The sequence below is a fragment of the Fundulus heteroclitus genome, chromosome 15 (assembly GCF_011125445.2).
Source record: "Fundulus heteroclitus isolate FHET01 chromosome 15, MU-UCD_Fhet_4.1, whole genome shotgun sequence".
Lineage (NCBI taxonomy): Eukaryota > Metazoa > Chordata > Actinopteri > Cyprinodontiformes > Fundulidae > Fundulus > Fundulus heteroclitus.
In genome coordinates, this window is record NC_046375.1 from 13,509,314 (window position 1) to 13,532,936 (window position 23,623).

At 41.8% G+C, this 23,623-nt stretch overlaps 2 protein-coding genes across 7 annotated transcripts in view; one reads left to right on the plus strand and one right to left on the minus strand.

The window, feature by feature from the left end:
* The window catches only part of LOC105929517 (disheveled-associated activator of morphogenesis 1), a 63,386-nt gene extending 46,313 nt beyond the window's left edge, over positions 1 to 17,073 (plus strand). For 2 of the 4 annotated variants that reach the window (XM_036147450.1, XM_036147451.1), the window contains exons 4-26: positions 944 to 1,015; positions 1,676 to 1,770; positions 2,042 to 2,375; positions 2,460 to 2,570; positions 2,834 to 2,937; positions 3,234 to 3,300; positions 3,411 to 3,528; positions 5,095 to 5,233; positions 5,438 to 5,496; positions 5,564 to 5,751; positions 5,945 to 6,253; positions 6,337 to 6,444; positions 7,845 to 7,874; positions 9,624 to 9,721; positions 9,803 to 9,887; positions 9,980 to 10,086; positions 10,680 to 10,768; positions 12,719 to 12,887; positions 12,971 to 13,078; positions 13,810 to 13,870; positions 13,974 to 14,105; positions 15,210 to 15,380; positions 16,408 to 16,620. In XM_036147450.1, the coding sequence (XP_036003343.1) occupies positions 944 to 1,015; positions 1,676 to 1,770; positions 2,042 to 2,375; positions 2,460 to 2,570; positions 2,834 to 2,937; positions 3,234 to 3,300; positions 3,411 to 3,528; positions 5,095 to 5,233; positions 5,438 to 5,496; positions 5,564 to 5,751; positions 5,945 to 6,253; positions 6,337 to 6,444; positions 7,845 to 7,874; positions 9,624 to 9,721; positions 9,803 to 9,887; positions 9,980 to 10,086; positions 10,680 to 10,768; positions 12,719 to 12,887; positions 12,971 to 13,078; positions 13,810 to 13,870; positions 13,974 to 14,105; positions 15,210 to 15,380; positions 16,408 to 16,620 (2,967 nt within the window). Of the gene's footprint in view, positions 1 to 943; positions 1,016 to 1,675; positions 1,771 to 2,041; positions 2,376 to 2,459; positions 2,571 to 2,833; positions 2,938 to 3,233; positions 3,301 to 3,410; positions 3,529 to 5,094; positions 5,234 to 5,437; positions 5,497 to 5,563; positions 5,752 to 5,944; positions 6,254 to 6,336; positions 6,445 to 7,844; positions 7,875 to 9,623; positions 9,722 to 9,802; positions 9,888 to 9,979; positions 10,087 to 10,679; positions 10,769 to 12,718; positions 12,888 to 12,970; positions 13,079 to 13,809; positions 13,871 to 13,973; positions 14,106 to 15,209; positions 15,381 to 16,407 lie in introns of all 4 variants that reach the window. The other 2 variants (XM_036147449.1, XM_036147452.1) reach the window with 2 other exon arrangements.
* Positions 17,074 to 18,068: 995 nt separating this feature from the next.
* LOC105929444 (trans-L-3-hydroxyproline dehydratase) lies at positions 18,069 to 22,546 on the minus strand. 3 transcript variants are annotated; one of them, XM_021318850.2, is made up of 6 exons: positions 22,409 to 22,546; positions 20,972 to 21,456; positions 20,731 to 20,900; positions 20,492 to 20,614; positions 19,004 to 19,141; positions 18,069 to 18,315 (listed from the first exon to the last, which is right to left on the minus strand). In XM_021318850.2, the coding sequence occupies exons 2-6, from the start codon at positions 21,447 to 21,449 to the stop codon at positions 18,190 to 18,192; spliced, it is 1,035 nt and encodes a 344-aa protein (XP_021174525.2). In that variant the 5' UTR covers positions 21,450 to 21,456; positions 22,409 to 22,546; the 3' UTR covers positions 18,069 to 18,189. The 3 variants fall into 3 exon arrangements, with proteins under 3 accessions (XP_021174525.2, XP_021174526.2, XP_036003346.1); XM_021318851.2 differs by having other exon boundaries at positions 20,972 to 21,459; positions 22,409 to 22,527; XM_036147453.1 differs by having other exon boundaries at positions 20,972 to 21,465; positions 22,416 to 22,518.
* Between the last annotated feature and the right edge of the window lie 1,077 nt (positions 22,547 to 23,623).

Consider the following 23,623-nt stretch of genomic DNA (forward strand, 5'->3'; position numbering starts at 1 on the left):
TCTGTGCCTGCTCCTCTAATATGCTGGACTTCTTCCAGCTCCCGCCTGGTGAAGCTGGCGCTGGATGCCGAGTGGACCCAGCAGGATCGGGTCTTACTGCCGCCGCACGGTGCACAGCCGCCCGGGCCAAGCCGCCGCCATCCGCTTAATAACTCGACGCTCAATTAGTTTCCGACGGTCACAGTTCGCTTGTGCCTAATGGAGCAAGAGTTAAGCTGGGAGTCACAAGCCCTTTTATGCACGAGCCAAGTTCAGGAGAGAGAAGTCGACTCCTCTGAGGGGTTTTGGCGAATCCTCCTCACGGAAAAATGATGTTTTTATGCACTTGTTAAAACAAACATCCCCACGAGGAGATTAATCTCACTACAAGTCGGGCCGTGTCCCTAATCCACGGTTTTAACAATCATTTGTTAATCTCTAGATTTTCTCAAGCAGCTGTGCTATCTTTTTTGGCACCTACTGAAGCACTGGAAGATAAAATGGGTTGAATATCTGTGCCGTCCTACTTAGGAGGTCTTCTGTTTTTAGCTATTTCTGTCTGCTCCCTGAGCGCCGCATGGCGTTTTTCTTTTTTTCTTTCTTTCTTTCTTTCTTTCTGGTGTCTCTTTGCAGCTTATTGATTTGACAAGTGATGGAGAGTAGGAGAAAAGAGGAAGAAGCTCCAGTTCTACTTTGAAGTCGGTCTTTGATGTTCATTTGATCAAACGTGTCACACCAACCAGACGACAACGTGACTTTCTGCTGCATTTTGAAGTCACAGCTCAAAAACCTGACCCCATTTCAGTTATTATTACCTCAAATATGTCCTCCTTGTTCCCCACCTTATATTATTGGGGTCGTTTTTTTTTTTTTTTTTTTTTTTTTTGAAACAGGTTCTGTCAGTCACAGATCAATCTTATGTTTTTCAAAAAACTTGTTTTTCTCTCTTTGTTTGTTTTTCTAGGAACAAGAAGAAAACAAAGGTGCAACTAGTTGGCCCGAATATTATATTGATCAGCTCAATGCAATGGCAGCTGTAAGTAATAATGCATAAGCGACTGTCTGTTTCATCTGATTTAACTAGAGCGCCCTCCATGCTACCTTACACCTCTGGTCGAGATATTTGAACAATAAAGTGAATAAAATAAAATAAACCTTCATTTCAGAAACATAACGCCACAAAATTAAGAGAAACCTAACCTGTTAATGGACGAACATTGAGTCAAGGGGGGAAAAAAAGTGTCCCCATTTATTTGCCCCCTTTACTTATTTTATTAATCCCATAACATAAATGTAGCTGAAGCTGTTTTTGTTTATTTATTTTTATGTAGGTTGATCAGAGTAGCTAGGAACCTTCTAATGACTTTATCATATAACTTCCTGTTTCTCTCATGCCTGCTTCAAAATGAGAAAGACAGGAGAACATGCAATTCAAGTAAGAAAACGCCTGTAGGAAAGGACCTTCTCACCTAAACCTGCTTGTCTCTGCTGTCAGAGTAGCAAAGATTTTCACCATGACAAGAATTTATTTTAAGGCCTTTGTACACATCTTTGCCAGGGAGCCATTAATTAGAAATGTTGCTATATTTTCACAGGCATCCTGTAGGTGATTAGGATAGTTCTTTATTTCTGTGGCAAATGTCGAAATATAAGCGGGACCCTGAAAATTGATGCGGTTTAATGTGTCGCTGAACAGAGAAAGACTCTTCTTGCTCTGGAAAAGGAAGACGAGGAAGAAAGAAACAAAACCATAGAGAGCCTGAAGACAGCTCTGAGGACGCAGCCTATGAGGTGGGAATACTTGATTTATACTTTATACTGTCAGACAAACTCTTGTTTTTTTTTCTATAGTGTGACCTATAATTATATTGTGTTTCATTTCAACTCCTCTCCCCCTCTCTGTCCTTTTTTAGTCCTTTTTAAAAAATGAAAAACCATGAAGGTCACTGCATGAAAGATTTTTCACTCTCCAATTAAAGCGTTATATCAAGGCAGCTGCTCACCTTTGTGTTCTTGGCAAAACTGGGATAGAGTTACCCTCTTCTTCTTTTTTTTCTTCCAGGTTTGTGACCCGTTTCATCGACCTGGACGGCCTGACGTGCATCCTGAACTTCCTGAAGAGCATGGACTACGACACCACCGAGTCGCAGATCCACACGTCGCTGATCGGCTGCATCAAGGCGCTGATGAACAACTCGCAGGGCCGCGCCCACGTCCTCGCGCACTCCGAGAGCATCAACATCATCGCTCAGAGCCTGGCCACAGAGAACATTAAGACGAAGGTGGCAGTGCTGGAAATAATGGGCGCCGTTTGCCTGGTGCCCGGTGGACACAGAAAGATCCTGGAGGCCATGCTGCACTACCAGCGCTTCGCCTGCGAGAGAACGCGCTTCCAGGTGGGTCATTTTACACTTTTACAGCTCAGTGAAGCGATGTTTTCTGAAGACACTAAATGCTGGTTATGGCCTGTCGCTCCTCAGACGCTTATAAACGAGCTGGACCGCAGCACGGGGCGCTACAGAGACGAGGTCAACCTGAAAACGGCCATCATGTCCTTCATTAACGCCGTGCTGAGTCAAGGAGCCGGAGAGGTACGTTCTGAAATCACTTTTTATACTGGAGCATCACTCTTAAACATCTCATAATAGTATTCATCTCTATATTTATTCAGTAACAACCCATGTCCTGTACTTATGGAACCATTCTTTATCCTGCACTTGCTGCTATTGCACTTCTGGTTAGACCTAAACTGCACTTCGTTGCCTTGTACCTGTACATGTGTAATGACAATAAAGTTGAATCTAATCTAATCTAATCTAATAATATTTAAAATGTATTTTCTTTTTCCAAACAGACTAGTCTGGAATTTCGTATCCACCTCCGATATGAATTTCTCATGCTGGGAATTCAACCCGTGATCGATAAGCTGCGGTCACATGAAAACTCCACATTAGACAGGTAAGATGGGGGCCTCTCCCTTTAAAATAAACAGTTTTCATAAAAATATATTAGCAATATAGTTTGGAATTAAAGGGAATTAATTGAATATTTTCGCTTTAGATAGCAAACTTTTCCAGGAAATTTGGAAATTTAAATCCTTAATCAAAATCCATCACCCTTATCTCAGTTTAAGCTGCAACAGGCCTTCCTGGTAACCTTACTAGAAAACGCATACCATGCAGGAGAAGTTCATGAATGCAACACATCTGCAGCCTTTTTAGTTTAATGAAACTGTTTTTCCATTACCCTCCCAGGCATTTAGACTACTTTGAGATGCTGCGGAACGAAGATGAGCTGGCTTTGTCGAAACGCTTCGAGTCGGTAAGGAAGGGCAGCGATGTGGTTCACCCCCCCCCCCCCTTCCGACAAATCGGGAGTCAAATGTTTTAAATTTGAATATCTTATTTATTTATTTATTTATTGTCTTTTAGGTGCATATAGACACGAAAAGTGCCACACAAGTTTTCGATCTCATCCGCAAGAAGATGAACCTCACCGATGCATACCCGCACTTTATGTCTGTGCTGCATCACTGTCTCCTAATGCCACGTAAGTCTCTCCTTTAAAAACTAGGATTGCATGTAGATGATGCGTATTTCTGGCATATTTTTTCAAGGTGTCATGAGGCTGCAAATAGCGGTCCATAGGAAGCGTTATTACTCCCACGCAGCATACAGTGCCTGTGCGCTTCAGTTTGGTGCCAAAAAAGATAGGAGTGTTGACTTTGTCCAGATTAGACGGTCCACAAAATTGAATAAGCACATTCCCAGCCCGGCCGAACACTAGACTCCTTTTGCCCGGATATTTACCTTGTCAAAGGGTTTTTGTAAAAAGGGGTTCCCAGTTGTCACGTCACGTGTTTGCAAGTATAAACTAACAAGTTATCTTTATCTAACATGTTTTCTTTTATAATGAGTTAACTTTGTTTTTCTAAGAGATCAGCGGTGTAAGGAAAACCGCTACCAGGCCTCCTATGCAGGCTTGATTCTGGCATTTTCCAGGATCTGAGTATTTATAGTACTTATATTTGAATATCTGTCCATTTATCCCATTTTCTTACTGTCCGTTAACCTGACCCTAGCCAGATGACTTTCGCTCCGCCTAGCTCCACTCATCCATCTGGGACTGATCCATAGGAATTGCCTTTATTGAAGGCTGGTCCTTATCAAAAATCCTTGCATATGATTGGATAAACCACTTGTCTGTCATCTTTATCGACGTGCTATTTCAACCACTCACATCGAAGCTAACCCGTGACGCTGATGAGAGCGAAGCAGGAAAAAATAAAACTTTATTTTTTTTTTATGTGTGCGCGGCTCTAGTGGCACGCGCTTTATTGACAGTGAGCTGACAGGAAGAGCGGGGAAGACAGGCGGCAAAGTGCTGCAGGTCAGAGTTGATCCCGGGCCGACAGCGTTGAGGACTAAAGGCCTCCTAACATGGTTTCTGCTAACCGCTCCACCTCGTGCGCGCCCCGGAAAACAAAACTTGCCAAATCTGGTCGGTAGAAGGGTGAAAACATCGTTTCCACCAACAAAAGCCTTCAGAGGCGTTCTCTGATGTTCTTTTAATGAAACAATATTAGGTAGATTGGACAACACGGAAGAAATAGCAGCATCAATGTTAACGCTTGCTTCCTCAATGTGAGCCACCATTGCTGTCTAAATCAAAACAGTCTCACGGTCGCTTCTCCACTACGTCACATCTATGAAACTCCAGCCCTGCGTCCTGATTGGCTGGACAATAAAATTTGTTGAAGAAATCACTCTCTATGGGAGATGTCCCAGATGGATGTGAGTGAAGCTAGGCAGAGCTAAGCGGAACGAAATTCAGCTAGCTAGAGTCAGGTTAACTGTCTGTAGTTGTATCAAACACCCTATTCAAAACTAGAAATTTGCCACAAATTAATGGCAAGGTTTTGCTTTTTGACTTTAAAAATGTGAACGTTGGGAAAAGGATTCTATAAAAGTGAAAACTGTGTCGGGACCTTGTGCAGTTGCCAATATCCTAATGCTCCTTTATAATGTAATGCTCTGAAATAAATACAAGCCAAGAGTGAAGAAGTAATTCAGGACGCTGACCGCCAACTTCTGTGTTTTCTGTCTTAATTTCCAGACAAGAGAAGTGGAAACACGGTACAGTACTGGCTGCTGTTGGACCGGATCGTCCAGCAGATGGTCCTGCAGAACGATAAAGGCCACGACCCAGATATTGCGCCGCTGGAGAACTTTAACGTAAAGAATGTGGTCAAGATGTAAGTGCTCTGCTCGCCCTTCAGCTCACGGATAAATAAACGAGGACATGGAAGAAATTACATGACTGTGGGAGTGAGGAATGTACAAGAGTGTTGTGTTCGCTGACAGGCTGAAAGTCACAAAGTTTACAACGTTGGCTCCAAATTGTTTCTCTTTTTAAGTTCGTCCCCAGGCTGTGATTAATTATCGACTGTCATTTTCAGGCTGGTTAATGAAAACGAGGTCAAACAGTGGAAAGAGCAGGCGGAGAAGATGAGGAAAGGTGTGTAAAATAATCCATAAATCCACGATTGAATAAGCTTGATATTAAAGTCATTGATCCACCTCAGAGCACCACGAGCTGCAGCAACGGTTTGAGAAGAAGGAGCGCGAATGTGACGCAAAGACGCAGGAGAAAGAGGAGATGATGCAGACGCTCAACAAGATGAAAGAGAAGCTGGAAAAGGAGAGCAACGAACACAAGAACGTCAAACAGCAAGTGGCCGAACTCACGGCGCGGCTGCATGAGCTCAACACCGTATGTTTCCTATAAAAAACGCAACAAAATAATCTTACATTTTAACACATAAAATGAATCATTTTAACTTGAATAGGATAAGGTCGTGCATTTTCTGTAGTTTTCACGGCAGACCGAATCTGATCCGTCGGTGTGCAACATGAGACACTTGAGCAGATTTTAACCCTCCTCTGCGTTGGCTCCCTCCCTGCAGAGACAGGCAGCAGCTGTCGTTCCTGGAGGTCCTCCTCTGCCCCCCGGACCCCCCGGCTGCCCTCTGCCTCCTCCGCCGATGCCAGCATTCGCAGGCATGTGCCCTCCTCCCCCTCCCCCACCTCCTGGTGGTGCCATGCCTCCTCCGCCTCCCCCTCCCCCCGGCGGCCCTCCGCCTCCCCCTGGACGCGCACCCGTTGGGGGCATCCCTCCACCACCAGGAGCCCCCCTGGGACCCTCTTTGAAGAAGAAGAACATTCCTCAGCCATCCAATGCCCTCAAGTCCTTCAACTGGTCCAAGTTGGCCGAGGTGGGAACAGTAAAGCGGTTTTAATGCCGAGGTGTTTTGCTAAAATGTCTCGGAGTAAAGAGGTCTGCTTGTCCCCTGCACAGAATAAGCTGGAGGGAACCGTTTGGATGGACGTGGACGACGGCAGAGTTTTTAAAATCCTGGATCTGAAAGACATAGAAAAGACCTTCTCGGCCTATCAGAGACAGCAGGTGAGCTTCAGGTTCATCTTTAATTAGACAGAAACAGGAAATCATCTGGTATTCAGGTTTTTTATTTTTTTTTTTTCACGTTTTGCTATTTGTGACTCTTACCATAGACGAGACTGTTTAGCAGTTCCACACGACTGAATCTATTTGCAATGATCGTTTGGTGCATGTGTGACTGTATGTGCATAACTTAAATTCATAATCTGCTTCCTGTTGATTTAGCTTGAACTTTTTCACTTTTCATAATGTGAGGACCATTCACTTAAATGTATTTTATTGGGATTTTATGTGACACCGCAACACAAATAGTGTAGTATTGTGCAGTGGAAAGAAAAATTATGATTTTTACTTTTTTTTTTATTTAACAGTAATAAAATCTGACAAAGTGCGCCACATATTTGTGTACAGCCAACCTAAGTTAACGCCATGCAGAGTCTCTCCCAGCTTTTCACAGCTAGGGACTAAATGTTTTGTCCACCTTTTGTTCAAAATAGCTCAAGCTGGAGAGAGTCTGCAAAGAGCAATTTTCTTGCACCTCAAAAAAATGTCTGTTAGAAATTTTCTTTGAATTTGATATTTATTTAGACTTGGCGATTGGAGGAAAGTCTTTGCGCAGCCCTTTAAGAGCTTTTCTTTCAGTACTCTCCTGTATTTGGTTTTATCTACTCTCACATCAGCTTTAACCAAAGTCTTAGATTGTCTATCATAGAAAATTCCCGTAAAATACATCTAGGTCTGAGATGCAACACAACTTCAAAGGTTAAAACTACTTTTGCAGTGTACTGTGGAAATATGATTTTCACTTATTGGTTACACAAGTAGCAAGTGTTCAGTGGTTTTTACATTTGAATAGATTATTTCTGGTTTAGTCTCTTTTTCCCTTTTTTTTGCTGTTTGAAAACGCAAGAGTGAACTTTTGACAATCAGCTTCCCTCTGGGTTTAGTTCCCTTTTGTTTAATTCTATGCTTTTATTATGCTTATAAAAAACATTTCCTCTCATATTTCAAGATTTTGTAGCTTTGTTCCAGTTCAGGCAGAACAACCTTTGCTAAAATAAACTCAAGCATGTTTAATACGCACATTTTTTCCAACGGCATGTAAAATGTAAGAGCATGGGCTGAGTTGCATCGAAGAGACTAAAATTCTCAACCTGATCCAACTTCATAGCGACCCAACATGGAGAAGGTCGACAGGCGCTAATGTGCACAGCATGTGACGATGAGCACACATTGATTAATTGAAGCACTCGTCTCGTCTCACTGCTGCTCTCTTCACTATTGATTTGTAGTCTGAATGAGCTCTGTGATTCATTCGCCGTCTGTTCTAATGGGCTGCGATCACGTAACGGCTTTACTCATTCTAACCAATGCTTCCATCTTCCCTGCTTCCTGCTGCATTTTAGGACTTCTTAATGATCAATAACAGCAAACAGGTGAGTTGATTTTACACTACTGTCAGCTTACAGTCTCATTTGGGTGTTAATGAGGCTTTGGTAAAATGTGGGCTTCCTGTCTGTTATGTACAGTCTTTAAGATATTTGTTGTCTATGTGTCGTGTCGGTGTTTTTCTGTATGTTATGAAGTCGCTGTGTGTCTACTAGTCTTTGTAACGTTTTAGTCCCTCTTTTAGGATGCCTTAGGCTTCCTTCTCACTGGCTTAAAACTGCCCAGTCATCAAAAGTCACTGGCTAGCAGCAAATATAGAAAACCTAATTTTCGTGTGAAGGCAAGCATGATCCTGCTGCACTCTTAGTCCTGGTCAGTGTTTTATTTCCCTGCTGCTGTCTTCAGACCCACAGCTATCGCCTCTGCACTTGGACATTTACTTACAATCTGGAAATTCCCTGCAAATCGTGTTAGCCCCTCTTCTGTGATGTAGTTTGTCGGAGCAGCAGCCTATCTATAGCTGAGAGGAAGGTTAGATAAGCTCATCAGGAAGGCCAGCTCTGTCCTAGGATAGCCCCTCGACCCAGTGTAGGTGGTGAGAGGCAGAAGGACTCTGGCATGAAGCAGAGCTGGAGAGCTTCTCTCCTGACAGACTGCTGCATCCTTGGTGCACAAAGCCTCACGATCGCAGATCCTTCCTCCCAGCAGCTAAAACATTATAACCATCTCTGCTCCCAACAAATTCAACTCTTTGTTTTATTTGTATGCTTCCTTTTGTGTTCCCTTTGCCACTACCACACCTGAATGTTTCCACTGTGGGACAAAAAAGGGTATTTCTGTTCTAAATATAAGAGGTTTCTGCACCTCCACCTTCAGTTTCAGCCTTTTTGTGGAGGAGGAATCAGCAGCACGAGAGGACGTGTGAGTTTTTTTATTCTTTGTACAGAAGCAACATACCGCTAAGGTGGCCATTTTTGACAATAATTATACTTTTGCACACAATTTTAGACTCATATTCGATAGTGCAGTCAGATCATCTACAATTTTTGTAGTGATCAGTCTGAGCTTGTCACCATTGTTCTCCAACCTGATGTTTTTTTATGCTTTGTGGAGTGCTGCAACTGTTGTAAAATTAAATAATAAACCCTATGAGCTGCTTCCTACATTTTTACCTCTCCGTTCATCCTCATCTCTAAATATGATGCCAGGACGTCCCTTTGAGAGCACCTTGGGACGTTTTGTCTTTTCACTGCAGCCTGAAGAGCTTACATCTTTCCTGGGTCTCCCTCCAACCAAAATTGCAATTTGGAAGTTTGCATCTTATTCTAATCCAGGCAAGGCAGGGACAGGACCCTCCACGCGTAGTAGCTGCAGTTTCAGTTTCCAGTTCTGCCTCACAGTTTCTGTTTTCCAAGCCGTATCAGACCCCAAGGACCACATATCATGAATAAGCAACCACTGCTGCTACCAGGCCCTTCACACAGACCAGGATATGCTGCCAACATGAGAGTGAACAACAACGAAGGTCTTGTGCAGGCTAAAACAGTCTGGGAACTCTCAATTACAATCCAGTGTAATGAGGAGTGCACTGCATTCTTGATGCACCACTGAAGACCTCCCCAAGAACCTGCAAATACCATCCACATTAAGGCTGACTTGTCTTATTCTCTTTTAATCTTGTGGTGGGAGTCTTAGCCTGGTGTGAGGGGGGGCTTAGTCACTGTTTTGTTTCTGTGACTTACATCGTGTCACCTGTTAAAATAGCTTAATTTAGCTTTAATGATAACTCTTCACAGAAAGAAGCAGAAGATGACACCTTGGGGTCAAAGAAAGTCAAGGAGCTGTCGGTCATTGATGGCCGTCGTGCTCAAAACTGCAACATTCTTCTCTCACGGTGAGTTCGCTTAAAAGAGTCGTGGGAAGCTGAAACACGAACACGTTTGTTTTGTACCGACTCATTTGTTGTGTCCTGCAGACTGAAGCTCTCAAATGAGGAGATCAAAAGAGCCATTCTCACCATGGACGAGCACGAGGACCTTCCCAAGGACATGCTGGAGCAGGTACGAGCATGGAAACACTAATGGAGGACGCAGTGTTGTACAGTTCTGCTGCATTAATGCTAGATTTGTAACGATCCTCTTTGCCCGATCAGCTGCTGAAGTTTGTTCCTGAAAAGAGCGACGTAGATCTCCTGGAGGAGCACAAGCACGAGCTGGATCGAATGGCCAAACCTGACCGCTTCCTCTATGAGATGAGCAGGTAATTAAATTTTTTTTTTCTGCAAGCAGGATCCTCTAACTTCAGAGCTGAGAGCTTCAGGGTTGGTGTAGCTCAAACAATAGTCTTTGTTTCAGTGAGAGCAGATAAATGCAATGACACATGGCTTTCTACTTAGCAGCGAACAATAGCTGACTGTGAATCACAACTTCTAAATTTGGTGGGTGGATAAATAGAAACAACAATGTAATAAGAGTATTTTTATTCCAGGTTTGTAAACAAAGTTTTGTTAGGTTAGTCGGTGCAGAATTTTTTTTTTTTTACAATGAGATGCTGATAAATGGTTAACTGGCATTGTTAAAGTGTAATCTTTGAGAAAAAAAGTGTTTTATTTATTTTTTTGCAGTAATTACTGTAAACCTACATACATTCGTCACTGTGGTTGTCATAAACGTCAGATTTTGCAGTTTATTGCTCTTATGAATCCTGCCAAAAACACTTTCCATTGCCACAAACTTTCTATCAATAAGCGAGAAGACCAGTGATTGTTTTATAAAGGGTCTGTTTTGTGGCTTTTGAATAAATCTATTTCCATTTTCATATTTAATTTTGCCTGCTCTTCATCTTCTTTTCAGAATAAACCACTACCAGCAGAGGCTTCAGTCTTTATACTTCAAGAAGAAGTTTGCAGAGAGGATAGCTGAGATCAAACCTAAGATTGAAGGTAGGCGCTGTCTTGGAATATGATCTAACCCTACCCAGCTAAACTGGCATCCCTGATAACGGTGTGCCTCAAAATGAATTCATGAAAATGAAACATTAAAAATAACTTTAATTTGACTACATTTATTTATTTGAGAAACAATAGATTTGAACATAATTGCTAGTTATTTTATTAGTTTACTTTTTTAAGTGAATTAGATGTTAACTGGTAACCCTTGATGCTTGGTCTCCCCAAGGTATAAATTTGATCAAACACAGAAAACGTTTCTTTTTGCCTCTCATCGAAAGGGGAAAAAACAAGAGAACATTCGCTGAGTCTCCATTACAACTGTTTGACACCAGCAGTGGTGGGCACAGCTAACCAAGAAGTTAGCTTCGCATACTCGTGTTCCATCTACCAAAAATATTAGCTTCACCACAGTACTTTCAATTGTCTTGTTACTGAAAAGTGCTATAGAAATAAACTTGCCTTGCCCTACTTTCCCTACCACTAAACCACTGAATAAAGAAGGAAACTAGCGGAAGCTAATGCTAACTGCTAACCGATAGCAATGTGCCTTCACGTTGTTGGCTTGTGAATGTTGTTGACTTGTGAATGTTGTTAGCGGACTTACATTTATTGAAACCCAATATATTTGAAGCTAACTGGTCCGCTAACAGTTTCCAAATTTAACGAGAATGCTAACCTGCTGGACGAAAAGTTAGCGCCGCAATTAGCGGTCTGCAGATTAGCAGGACTGTGCCCACCACTGGACGCCAGCTATATGGGTTGGTAACAGGTTGGTTGGGAGTGAATTAAGAACAAAAATATTTTACTTTGTCTTACATAAACATGTAGTTTTCTAAACACCGTTAGAACTTTAATTAGAACTGTTTGCTTCAATAAAATGAAACTAATGCTGCATTCAACTAAAAAAAACAAACATTTTTGGCTACCTAACAATTAATGGATAAGACGCGTCCTTTAGGTGTTGGTAATATATTTAAAGTGGGTTTGCCTCCACATGGAAGGAAAGAGAGTTGCAGCAGTGAGATAATTTAATTTTATTTTTTGTTTTAGAGTTTATATAACCATATTTTTTTCACCTTTTTGAAATCTCACCACAGCATTAAATACGGGTTAAACTGTTTATTACATAGACTTCTGTTTGTTGGTTGCACTTTATGTTCAACAAGGATTGATGTCCAACTCAACAAGCTATTCTCTCTGGAATAATAATATTCTGATTAATAAAAGCAGTTACATTTCATGTTTTAAATAGTCCTCGTTTACAAACATCTTTATCTACAGGCCATTTTTGCTGCTTGTGGTTAATGCAGAGAGTCAGGAAAGTCAAAATTAACACGGAGACGTTTACTTGTTTACAAGGTGCAATACTGAGTGCTCTCTGAAAAAATTGCATAATCAGATGCTAAATTTTCCATGAAAACGGGTGGTGGTAGGGTTTTTTTCTGGATTAGGATCCATATAATGTGGCCAAATCATCATGGAAATTGTTCTCCAGAAACAAAATCAATCTTTTTCAATGGTCATCTCAGTCCACAAGACCTAAATCCTACATAAAACCTGTGGGCTGAGCTGAGAAAACTAGGACATAAGGGAGGACCCATGAGTCAGAACTATCTATTCTGGACAGATTGTGCAAGGTGGAACGGTCAAACATCCCTCTCTCTGGAAGATTCAACCATATAAGATGTTAAAGAAGATGAAACTGTCCTATTTACAAATGGGATTGTATAAAGTGTTAACAGCAAGGGGGAATAAATGAAGTTAAAATAAAGTTGGAATTATTTTTTACTGTGAGAAGATGAAACTACAATAAAAATGGCATCTATTTTTAGGCTTTTTGCCTATTTTTACCAGGGTCGACTCGCCAATAAAAGTTGCTAAAACTCTATTAAGCCAAACTCCTGTGATTTGTAAGCAAGTTTTTCCTTTTCTTTGTTTTAGCTCTTACCAAGGCATCTAAGGAGATATTACACAGTAAAAACCTAAAGCAGCTGTTGGAGGTGGTGCTCGCTTTTGGAAACTACATGAACAAGGGGCAGAGGGGCAATGCGTATGGCTTTAAGGTGTCTTCACTCAACAAGATCGCCGATACCAAATCCAGTATTGACAAGTAAGTTTTTCAGCCATGACTCTGCAAAAAATGAAAGTATTATAAGGAACAGCTAACGCTTTACTTGTTTCTCTTTGATATAGAAACATCACTCTGCTGCACTATCTGATCACCATCCTAGAGAAGAAATATCCCAAAGTCCTGAAGTTCCAGGATGACCTGCAGAGTGTCTCAGAGGCAGCTAAAGTCAAGTATGTGAAATATTATTTTACTTTTGTTTTACCTCTTGGTTATTAGTTTGTATTACTCAGTGATAATATTCAGGTTATTCATAAAACGTTGGGCCTACTGTGCAATTTTTTTCATGTCTAAAAGGTTAGATATGAATAAGGATGCATTGGCACTAGTGGCATTAATTCCCAGTATTCAGACAGGAAACAAGCAGAGGCAGAGGTGGGTAAGACATCCACCAAACGTGGCGCCTGTCCCACAGCCACTCTACTCAGATCATTAATTTTATTTTTCCACTATTTTTAGACAAACTAACAGTCTGAGCTGCATTTTGAGTCATCTTTTCAACGCTACCTTACTGTAGTGCAGTTAAACCATCACAACTAAAACACAGAAAATCAAGACTTTCAGCTGCTTCCATTCACTGTTGCTGTGTTTTACTGCTAATGCTAATTTAAAGTATTTTGGCGACAAGGTTACAGTGCATGTCAGAATGGGAGCTTAAATAACACCATCTACATAAGTAAAGCAGTTTGAGCTTTTTTTTTAAACGTTTAAATCTCTGGGTATGTCCCGTTCGTTAGAATATCCAAGCCAATGCTTCACTTTTGAGTTTTTCTTTTTTTCTATTGAGGACAGAGTTGGGAAAACCTCCCATTTTTGCCATCTGCTAGTAAACCATCAGCTGCTGTATTAAAGATGATCCCTCCATTTTGCAGACAATGATCCACTTTCTCTCTTTTCAATGCAGCATGACAGAGCTGGAAAAAGATATTGGCAACCTGCGCAGTGGCTTAAAAAGTGTCGAGAGTGTGAGTCAAACATTCAACTTCCTGCAACGTTTATGTCGTTTCTACTACACATTCCCCGTCTTTTGCAGTGTTGCTTAAATTGACTTATTTTTTCCACCTGCAGGAGCTGGACTTTCAGAAGAAACGCCCGCAGGAGCTGGGTGACAAGTTTGTGTCTGTGGTGAGCCAGTTCATCGCCGTGGCCAGTTTCAGCTTCTCTGACGTGGAGGACTCTCTGGCCGAAGCCAAAGAACTGGTGAGTCACTCGGACAGAAAACTGTCGTTGGTCGGCAGAAGAACCGCATGTGCACGAGCCGACATCTTTCCTCTGGGCACAGCTGTTTCTACCCGTCACCAGTCGCCGCTGTAGGAAAGCCAGCGGCAGTGGGGAAGAGCTTCAGCTTCCCGCCGCAGGACCTCTCGCGCTTTTATTGGTCCGAGAAACAGGAGCAGGAGTTTAGGAATCGCGTCACGTGGGGCGATTACACCACGTGTAATGATATTTCATGGATGCTTTTCTTAAAGTAAAGCACCAGCATAAAATAACTGGAAGAAACATGTAGTTTATTGGGTAGTGGAGGGGATTAAAGTATTACGGCTTAAAGCCGGAACATGTTCCCCTTTTTATGAGGTTACGACGTCATACTGTTGGATTTATGGTTCAGTTTTGTCGATAAAAGTACTTTTAAAACGCAAGGCAAGGCAAATTTATTTATATAGCACAATTCAGTACAGGGACAATGCAAAGTGCTTTACATGATTAAAATATAGCAAATTAAAACAGAATAAAAGCAAGTAGGAATAAAATGTAGATAGAAAATCGAACAAAAAAGTGGTGATTCAGTTAACTAACAGTTGAAGGCAATCCTAAACAAATTTTTTTTTAATCTTGATTTAAAGGAACTCAGGCGTAATAATGGATATGTAAAGAAATCACGACGCATTTGCTGCAGAGAATGTCATTATTTCATAAAGATGAAAGAAAATAATCAACTGACTACTGGCATCTTTGATCTACCCTACAGCTGTAAACGTCTCATGTTTAAAGGTATTCTCAGTAGGATCTTGCGTCTCCTTTCTAACTCTCTGGTCCCAACACCCAACAAACACGTTGCCTTAATTTGGGTTCTGGCTCCGGCCCCCGACCTCTGCTCTAATCAGTAGCCGGTCATATCTGAGCCAACGCGGGCTTCAAAGCTCCCACCGCTGCCGCCCTGCTCTGATTTCAAAGAGGCCGAAGCCTTAACGAGTCTCCTGTAAAACGGTAAAAGACGGAGGAAGACGTGGTTCTGCCGAGCGCCGCAGTAAATCTAATCCCCGGATGCCCCTCTCTGTGCTCCTCTTTCCTTTGGTCCTGCAGTTCCTCAGGGCAGTGAAGCACTTTGGGGAGGACGCCGGCAAGATGCAGCCGGACGAGTTCTTCGGCATCTTCGACCAGTTCCTGCAGTCGTTCACCGAGGCCCAGCAGGAAAACGAGAACATCAGAAAACGCAAGGAGGAGGAGGAGCGCAGGGCCAAAATGGAAGCTCAGGTGTGTGATTTTATTTACTGCTAATATTTGATTTAAGGGCATTTTTGAAGACTGTATATGTCCCCGCTGAAGTGAATATCATGGCCATGAATGTCATACTAAATTGTGGTATTGTAATTATTGTTTTGATATTTTTTTCAGGGTGAAAAGATCAAATAAGATACAACTGAAATGATTTTTTAGCAGAAAAAGGTGCACATCCTTGGAAGGTCAAACAGTACATACAGGCTCAGTTATAAACCAATATCTCCACTAACATTTTGTTTGTGCTGGTTAAATAATACTGAGGTAGTCCTCTTTTTTTTTTTTACTATTCTACCCACTTTGTGCATGCACCTGTGGGTCTAGCAGCCAAACATCCCCACAGCATGATGCTATCATCACTGTGCAATCCCATTTTTTAAAAGCTGCTGTCATACAGACTACTGCAGGACAGACAAATGCAATATTGTGTTTCCATCTCGATAACGGAAAAACGGCACAAAACTATTTCAAGGGAAGAAAAAGAATAGAGAAAATAAAGCAAAACCATAAACAACAGAGAAAAAGGTTTTCAGCACTCTCTTAATAGTTTAAATAATGTAGAATCAGAAAGTTTTTAGTTTTAAAAGCCTCACCTTGACGGCTCTAAACATACCTCATCTCATTTTAATCCACGATCCTCTCTCTCGATTGGTTCCTTCACCACAATGTAAAACGTGTCTCGTGTGGACCGTGACAGGTTTTTCAGCGGTTCCCAGTTTCTAATATGCTTGAGCCTTACTGGTTCCTGAGAACATTTTAAATATCCAAACCTATTATCCTGTGGGTCTTCTTCCAAACTCTGGCTCGCTGTAACACATCTGGGTAGATTGGACCTTAAGGATGCTTGTTTGAACTGAATCTGCATTTGTTTGGGTAAATCAGCCATTCTTCCCCCAGTGAGCACTGTTTCTAGTTTTCAGGCTAAGCTAAGCTATTTAGGTTAATGATAGGTTGCAGAGTTTTCAGTCTGTAAATACAGAATATGTTTCTGTGCGTCAAACAGTTGAAAGAACAGAGGGAGAAGGAGCGCAAGGCCCGGAAAGCAAAAGCAAACGGAGAGGACGACGGCGGCGAGTTTGACGACCTGGTGTCTGCGCTGCGGTCGGGCGAGGTCTTCGACAAGGACCTGTCCAAGATGAAGCGCAACCGCAAGCGCATCAACGTCCTGAACACGGACTCCAGCAGGGAGCGGCCGGTCACCAAGCTCAACATCTAAAAGGGTTGATCCCGCTCGCTCGTTTTTCCCCCTCTTCGGCTTCGGTTTCCCTCTGGGTCAAACTGACCTGCACATTCCTCCGCACCTTCATCCACCACCACCCAGACAGGCTTGAATTAAATCAGGATGTCCCCACAGAGCCATGCACCACACTACACGTTCAGATGCTAGTTCTTTTTTTTTTTTTTTTCCCTTCTTATTCTGTTAGATTGCAATATGAGAGGGAGCAGAAAGCAAACGCAGATAAGATTTGACCAAATCAGGTCGGTTTGCGTAGACGAAGCTGGTGAAGAGCCTCCCTCCAGGTGTTTGAGGCTCTCGCATTTGTTTGATAGGATCTCTTCTGTGCTGCTTTTCTACATCAGAATCTATGCACAAACTGAAACGTGCAGCTTTTAGACTCCGTCAGAGCCGGGTGCTTGATCCCAAAATAGATAAAAAAATAAAAAATAAGGGGCCATTTTGTACAGACTGATTTCATAGATCGAAAGGAGGCCACGTTCAGCTACTTGAGGTGTCCCACAGAGACTTCCTGCTCCCCTGCTGCAGAAACATCACAGGACTTAGACTCTGAAATGTTGGGACAGGTGGGATGCAAACTGCAAAAGTAACTGAGAAGCAGGGATTTTTCTATTCATTACCGATGGGGAGCATTTATTATATATATATATATATATATATATATGTATGTATATGTTTAATTTGAACATTCTTCTGTTGAGAGCTGGCCTTGACTGTGTTGGTTTTTATTTGTCGGGTGGGGGTACTCTCACAACCTGCAGCCTCTCAGTGTGTGTGAACACTCATGTCATAGACAGCGTATATCCAAATATAAGGGTGTGTGCTTGCACCGGCACATAGAAATGTGTAATTCTTATGCTAAATGCCATTTTAAGGACAGAACACAGTTCTTGCAATATATCCGTGTACCCCGTAAGAGAGTGCCCCCCTTTAATGTCTTTATTTGAACAGATTAAATATGTTTTAAGCCCACTGGCTGGATTTACACTGCATAAGAAAAAACCCATGTATAATTAACTTCTTTTTTTTTTTTTTTTGAATTTCAGTTTTGTGAATCCATCCTGTGTCAATACATCCCCACTCAACTTTTATAATTTAAATACTGCCTTCCAATTGATCAGATATTATTAATAATAATAATAATAATAAATGGGAGAAATTATGTCTGAGTTTTGTATTTCTTTCATTTTAATATTTAGGCTAAAAATGCGTAGTGTGTCTTACAGACATCTCTAATACTGACGTCAACTAGACCTCTGGCTCCACCTAGTGGTCAGTTACTGTCACTACTCTACCTACTGGATTTGATTTTAAGCAGATTAAACATTTTAGATAAACTATAATAGCACATTAAGAATTTTTCTGTTATTTTAACAATGGCATTTTTCCACTTTTAACATCTAATAAAAATAAAACATTAGGTACTGTTAGGAATTTTTTTTTTAAATCAATAACTTTATTGTAAATATCGTCTTGGAGCATTTCAAGTCACAAAAGCGCTTCATGTCTAAATGTTCCACGCCGTGCCAGACATGTGGAGGGCGACCCTCACTTCAGCAGAAACCCGTGGGTCAGCTCGTCGTCCGGCTCCTGCACAAAGCGTGAAACTCCGGTGTAAAAAGCTCGGCCGGCTACTTCCACCACAACCGCCCTGAAGTCTCCACAGCTGGTCTCCTGGAGAGAAACGGGAACTTTAGATTTCGCCTCAGGTTTGGGAAAGTTCGTGTGGGTCAACTCAGGAGTCACCATCACTTCATAAATTAGGTCAAAAAACCGGAATCAATGGTATAAGAACAATGAAAGGATCTTGTATTTCTGGCTATGTAGTGAGCTGTTTTATTTAATGATGGCAAGAGCTAAAAATGAGGAAAAAATGCTTATTTTATTTCTGTGAATACCTTATTATAGTCTTTAAAGCTTTTCTTTAGACCTGTGTGAATATTGTGTCCAGCTTAATCTCAATGCCCAGTTTAAGGTCTTAATCACACATTAAACTTGATATATAATTTATAAGCCTATGCTCCCAGTAAGAGTACAATGGAAATCTGTGTTTCAATAAGAGGATAAAGTGTAAAAAATACAAATTAATATTCATCATGAGGCAGACAGGACTCTTATTCAGGGGGCTTAATATAAATGCATGGCACACCGACTTATTTATTTAAAAGGTATCTTGAAAACCATGTAACATTTTCATCACATAAAATCCTAATAAAAAAACATTTTACTTCCTGGTTGTAACGTGACAAAATATGGAATAGTTCAAGGGGTACGAACACTTTTTGCATGGAGCTCTAGACCGTTTCTTTACAGCCAGTACATGGAATAAATAAATCCTGTAAAAAGTGAGGATTTCTCACACCTCAACAGCTTTTCCTGTAAACTGGGATCCGGTGGCTCCGCTCTGAAACGTCCTGCTCTGGTTCAGCTTGATGAGACCTTTGTGATACTGAAGAGCCACTCGAGCTGTGACACCTGAGCCGGTGGGGCTTCGGTCCACCTGGGGGGGGGGGCACAACACTCAAAACGTTAAAGAAGAGTCCGTACTTATTACCCAGAAGGCAAATTCTTTTTTTCTTTTTTTGCGTCTTTTGTTTGTTCTACAAAACACTCAGATGCCACTGCTCCAACCTTCTGTGATTATTGGAGATGAGGAGGTTTTGAACCTGGAGCTTTGACACAGAATCCAAAAATACTCACTAACATACAGGCTTCCTACTTCCTAGACATTTACTGTGGTTTATTTCTATACTTTTCCAGAATTAAATCTTCAGCAAGCAACACGTTTTAACTCACTGACTTCCATTTTTATTTCCTTTCATATACACTCATACTTAAAATGTCTGCATTAAAGGAGACCTGTCACGCAAAATCCTTTTTTCGGCCCTTAGATACATTTTATTGTGTACCTGGAGTCTCTAGCAATGCAAAAAAAACTTGAATATAGTCTGTCCAGGTCCTGCATAGTTATCTTTATATATTTTTATTTTTTTTTTGGGCAATTTTTTTCAAGCAGTTCAGTTTTCTATTATGTTTTTTTAACATTTACGTCACAGTATTTGTTGCGGAAATGCTACACAAGGTCATGGAGTTTACCAGTTTCACAAATTCATGATTTTTATTTCTAGGAGCAATTTTGTAGTCCAGGCTGAAGGATGGCGGATGTACAAGTCAAAATGTTTGGTTGTATATTACACCAGCATCCTACAAAATTGGCCGAATGGGTTGGAGTGGAACGTTCTGCAACCTGGAGGAGGGCAGGGGGGTAAAGTGCCTCGCTTAGATTTAAAGGGACGGCATCAAATCAAGTTGTTCTCAAGCAAACCTCAGAACAGGGGGTAAAAAGAGAGAACGTGGGAGTAAATTAACAATGAATTCAGACCAAATAATCGCAGTTCCACTTTATATAGACCGCAACTGAATGATTCCAATGTGAAGAGGAAGAACTGAAAAGCATGATATGTCCCCTTTAAGAGCAAAGTGGAACTGAAGTCAAATTCCTTTTTGTGTGCATAAACGTGGCAAATGAAGCTGATTTCTTCAGATGAGTTTTATAGAAGTTAGGGTTTAAATATGAAATCGGCAACAACAAATAAATAGGCTGTAATATGGATGGGTGAAGGAGATTTTGTCCTCTTGGAGAGGATGAGCTGATGGAAGGAAGAATGGAGAACTCGATAGATGAATGGATGGATGGACGGACTCAAAGGTTGATGGATGAATGAAAAACAGATGAAAGTTGGACAAATGAGTGAATGGGTTGATGACTGAACCGAGACATGGATGAATGGACAGGGGGAAAAAAAAAGGGTGATATTATTTCTGACCTTTTTTTCTGGGTTGAGCGTACCTGAGCTTCGGCGAACACGCAGATGTTGGCGGTGGGCTCAGGCGAGAACGCATCTCTGCCGTCTGTGAGGATGGTGCCGTACAGGAAGGCCAGATCATCGCTGACTGGATGGTGCAACTTCACCTTTGGAGGACAAGGGGAAGAAGGAAGGGAAGCATATGTGGACGAGCTGGTCTGTACACCTGTAATAAACCCACTGACTTCATTAACGTCTCTGTGGCTGACAGGAAGCTTCCTACCTGGGATTTAACGGCCCTGGTCACCGCTGTGGCTGCGTCCACCAGGTCCCGGGTTCTGGACCGATTCACATCCAGGCCAAACCTCTGTGCGTCAACAAAGGCGTAAAAAGCTCCCCCGTAGCTGACGTCCACCGTCACCTCGCCGAACCCCTCCACTGCCACCGTCACATCTGGGGTAAAAGTGACTTATATGAACCCACCTGTCCACAGCTTGTGTGGAAATCAAAAGGCGACCTCCCACCTGTGGCAAAGGCGAATGCCGGCACACTCAGAAACCTCACTGCTCCCGTTCTCCCGGCGGAGTACTCCACAAACGCCTTCACCAGCCCACAGGGGCAGTGGATGTTCACCTGCGTCTCCGGCGACCGCGGCTCCTTCACCAGCTTGTAGTCCACGGCGAAGCGCCCCAGGGCGATGACAGCGTGGCCGCACATGGTGCTGTAGCCCTCGTTGTGCATGAAGAGCACCCCCAGGTGGGCCTCGGGCACCTCGCTGTCCACGATCAGGGCTCCGTACATGTCGTAGTGGCCGCGGGGCTCGTACATCAGCACCTTCCTCAGGTGGTCCAGGTGCTCCCGGGCGTACCTGCGCTTGGAGAGCACGCCGTCCCCTTTGACCTCTGGGTAGCCGGCGACGATGATGCGGAGGGGTTCTCCCCCCGTGTGCATGTCGACCACAGAGAGCGCGGCTCCCTCATGAGGAGGAAGCTGCGGCTCCATCGCAGGGCTGCTCAAAGAAATAAAAACACAGACAAAGGTTCAGCATCATTCTGCAGCATGATTTGATGGCGCTTTTTTTTTAGTTCGACACTTTTCCACACTGCACGGGGAAGGAAAGCGATACACATCTCAGTATTAATCCTGATATTCTAAGAAAGCCTTTCTTCACTGCAAAAACGGAACTAAAAATAAGTAAAATGTTCTTAAAGTTAGTGTATTTGTCCTTGATTTGAGCAGGTAAATAATATTATCTGCCAATGGAATGAGTATCTTTAACCCTAAAATAAGATAATTATATATCCTACACTTGAAATAAGATGATGGAGATGAGTTGTTCCTATTTTAAGGGCAAAAGTCTTATTCCATTGGCAAATCATCTTATTTACCTGCTCAAATCAAGGACAAATACACTAATTTTAAGAACATTTTACTTATTTTTAGTTCCGTTTTTGCAGTGTTCTGCAGGGATCGTAATACTGGTGGCATTTAAATGGAAGATAGATTGAGATAAATGCAGAGAAGAACCAGTCAGCATTCAGTCTTTAGATGGCCAAAGACGCCAAATGATTATTTGCATAAAAAAAAATAAGTATAAAACATGCCTACTTTTAAATCCACTTCACATAACAGCCTAAAATATGTTTGGTGTTGTGATCAAATGTTGCAGAAGTCTGAGATTTAATCACCTTGACAAGGCGAGAACAGAAACAATCAGCAGCCAGGTGACGATATTTAAGCAGGCACTGTGCATTGATCTTTTGAAAAAGCTTAGATGCACGCTGTTTTTTTATGATTTTTTTATTGAAAAACTGCCCAACAATAATAAAATCAAAGCAAAAACTTTATATTAAACAGCTTAAAGTTGCAGTAGAGAGTCCAGCAGCGACGCAGCAGCAGCAGCAGCAGCAGCAGCGAGAGTTTCCCTCAACACAAAGATAAAAGGGAGAAAAAATGTTTACCTGTTTAAAAAAAAGTAGCTTTGTTTTCAGAGTCAAACTTCTGCTTCTCTTGACTTGATCACTTTCGGTGGGGTTCCAGTTATTTTGTTAATAAAACGAGTCGGGAACGGTGGGAACACAAGAGAATTAGCGCCACCTTTTATCCTGGAGGACTAAATGAAATTTGATCCCGTGGCGCCTCCGTGGACCATTTTTGCGCATACAGACAATAAATAAATACATAAATAAAAGGGACCATGACCACAAATAGTAACCAAGACTGGGAGTGATACCCCAACAGGTGTCATGATAAATCAAGTGTAAATTTTTTAAAACGACAGCAAGAACTTAGAAACGTCATGCATATTTTTTCCCTATAAATCAAAACAAAGTCACAAATGACAACTGCTCCTTAATAAAGGCTGCTCATGTACTTTGTACACAGTTTCTGTACACTAACCAATATTTTAATTATGTTCAGCTCTCTCTCTTGCAGTGTTATTGTGACTCAGGAAAACTGATTTATACTGATGCTGCACGTCGTCTTTTCCAGTAACTGGAATTGTAATTGAATAGTAATTAGTTCCTGTTGTAATTAAGTCTTATTTATCACCCTGTGAAATTCAGCTTTATAAACTAGACCTCAAGCAGGTCTTTGAATCTAAAATGTTAATTATTTTGACACTGGAGCTGAATCTGACAGCTTTTCTTGAGTAGGAAACCATCTAGATAGCAGAAAAAGTTTCAGCTATGATACCCCCCTTACCCCCATACTTACATGCTTCAGATTATCAAACAACATCTAATGATAGACAAAGATGAGCAGAGTTTAATAATCTGTTTTGGTAAATGGCCTGTAGTTGTATAGCGCTTAATCAAATCCAGAGACGCCAAAGTTTTGAAATTACAGTTTAATTTACCATGGGGTGAAAAAGCAATCTAAACCAAGCTGCCTCTATGTTGAAATATAATTGCTCCGCTCTTTAAATCGGGAAGTAACTGTGATTAACAACATGTTTAGGAAAGCTGAGGTCATTTCTGCTATCCATAGCTATGCTGCTTCAGGACTAATCATGCCGTAATTAATGAAAACATGAATTCTGCTCTCTACCAAAAGCATCCTAAAGGAGAACATCAGCCAATCAGTTCAGGACCTTAAGCTAGAACACAGTTGATAATTGAACTTTATGGCTTAGCCGACTTAAACTGGCTCCCCCAGTTCAGTAGCAAACTACT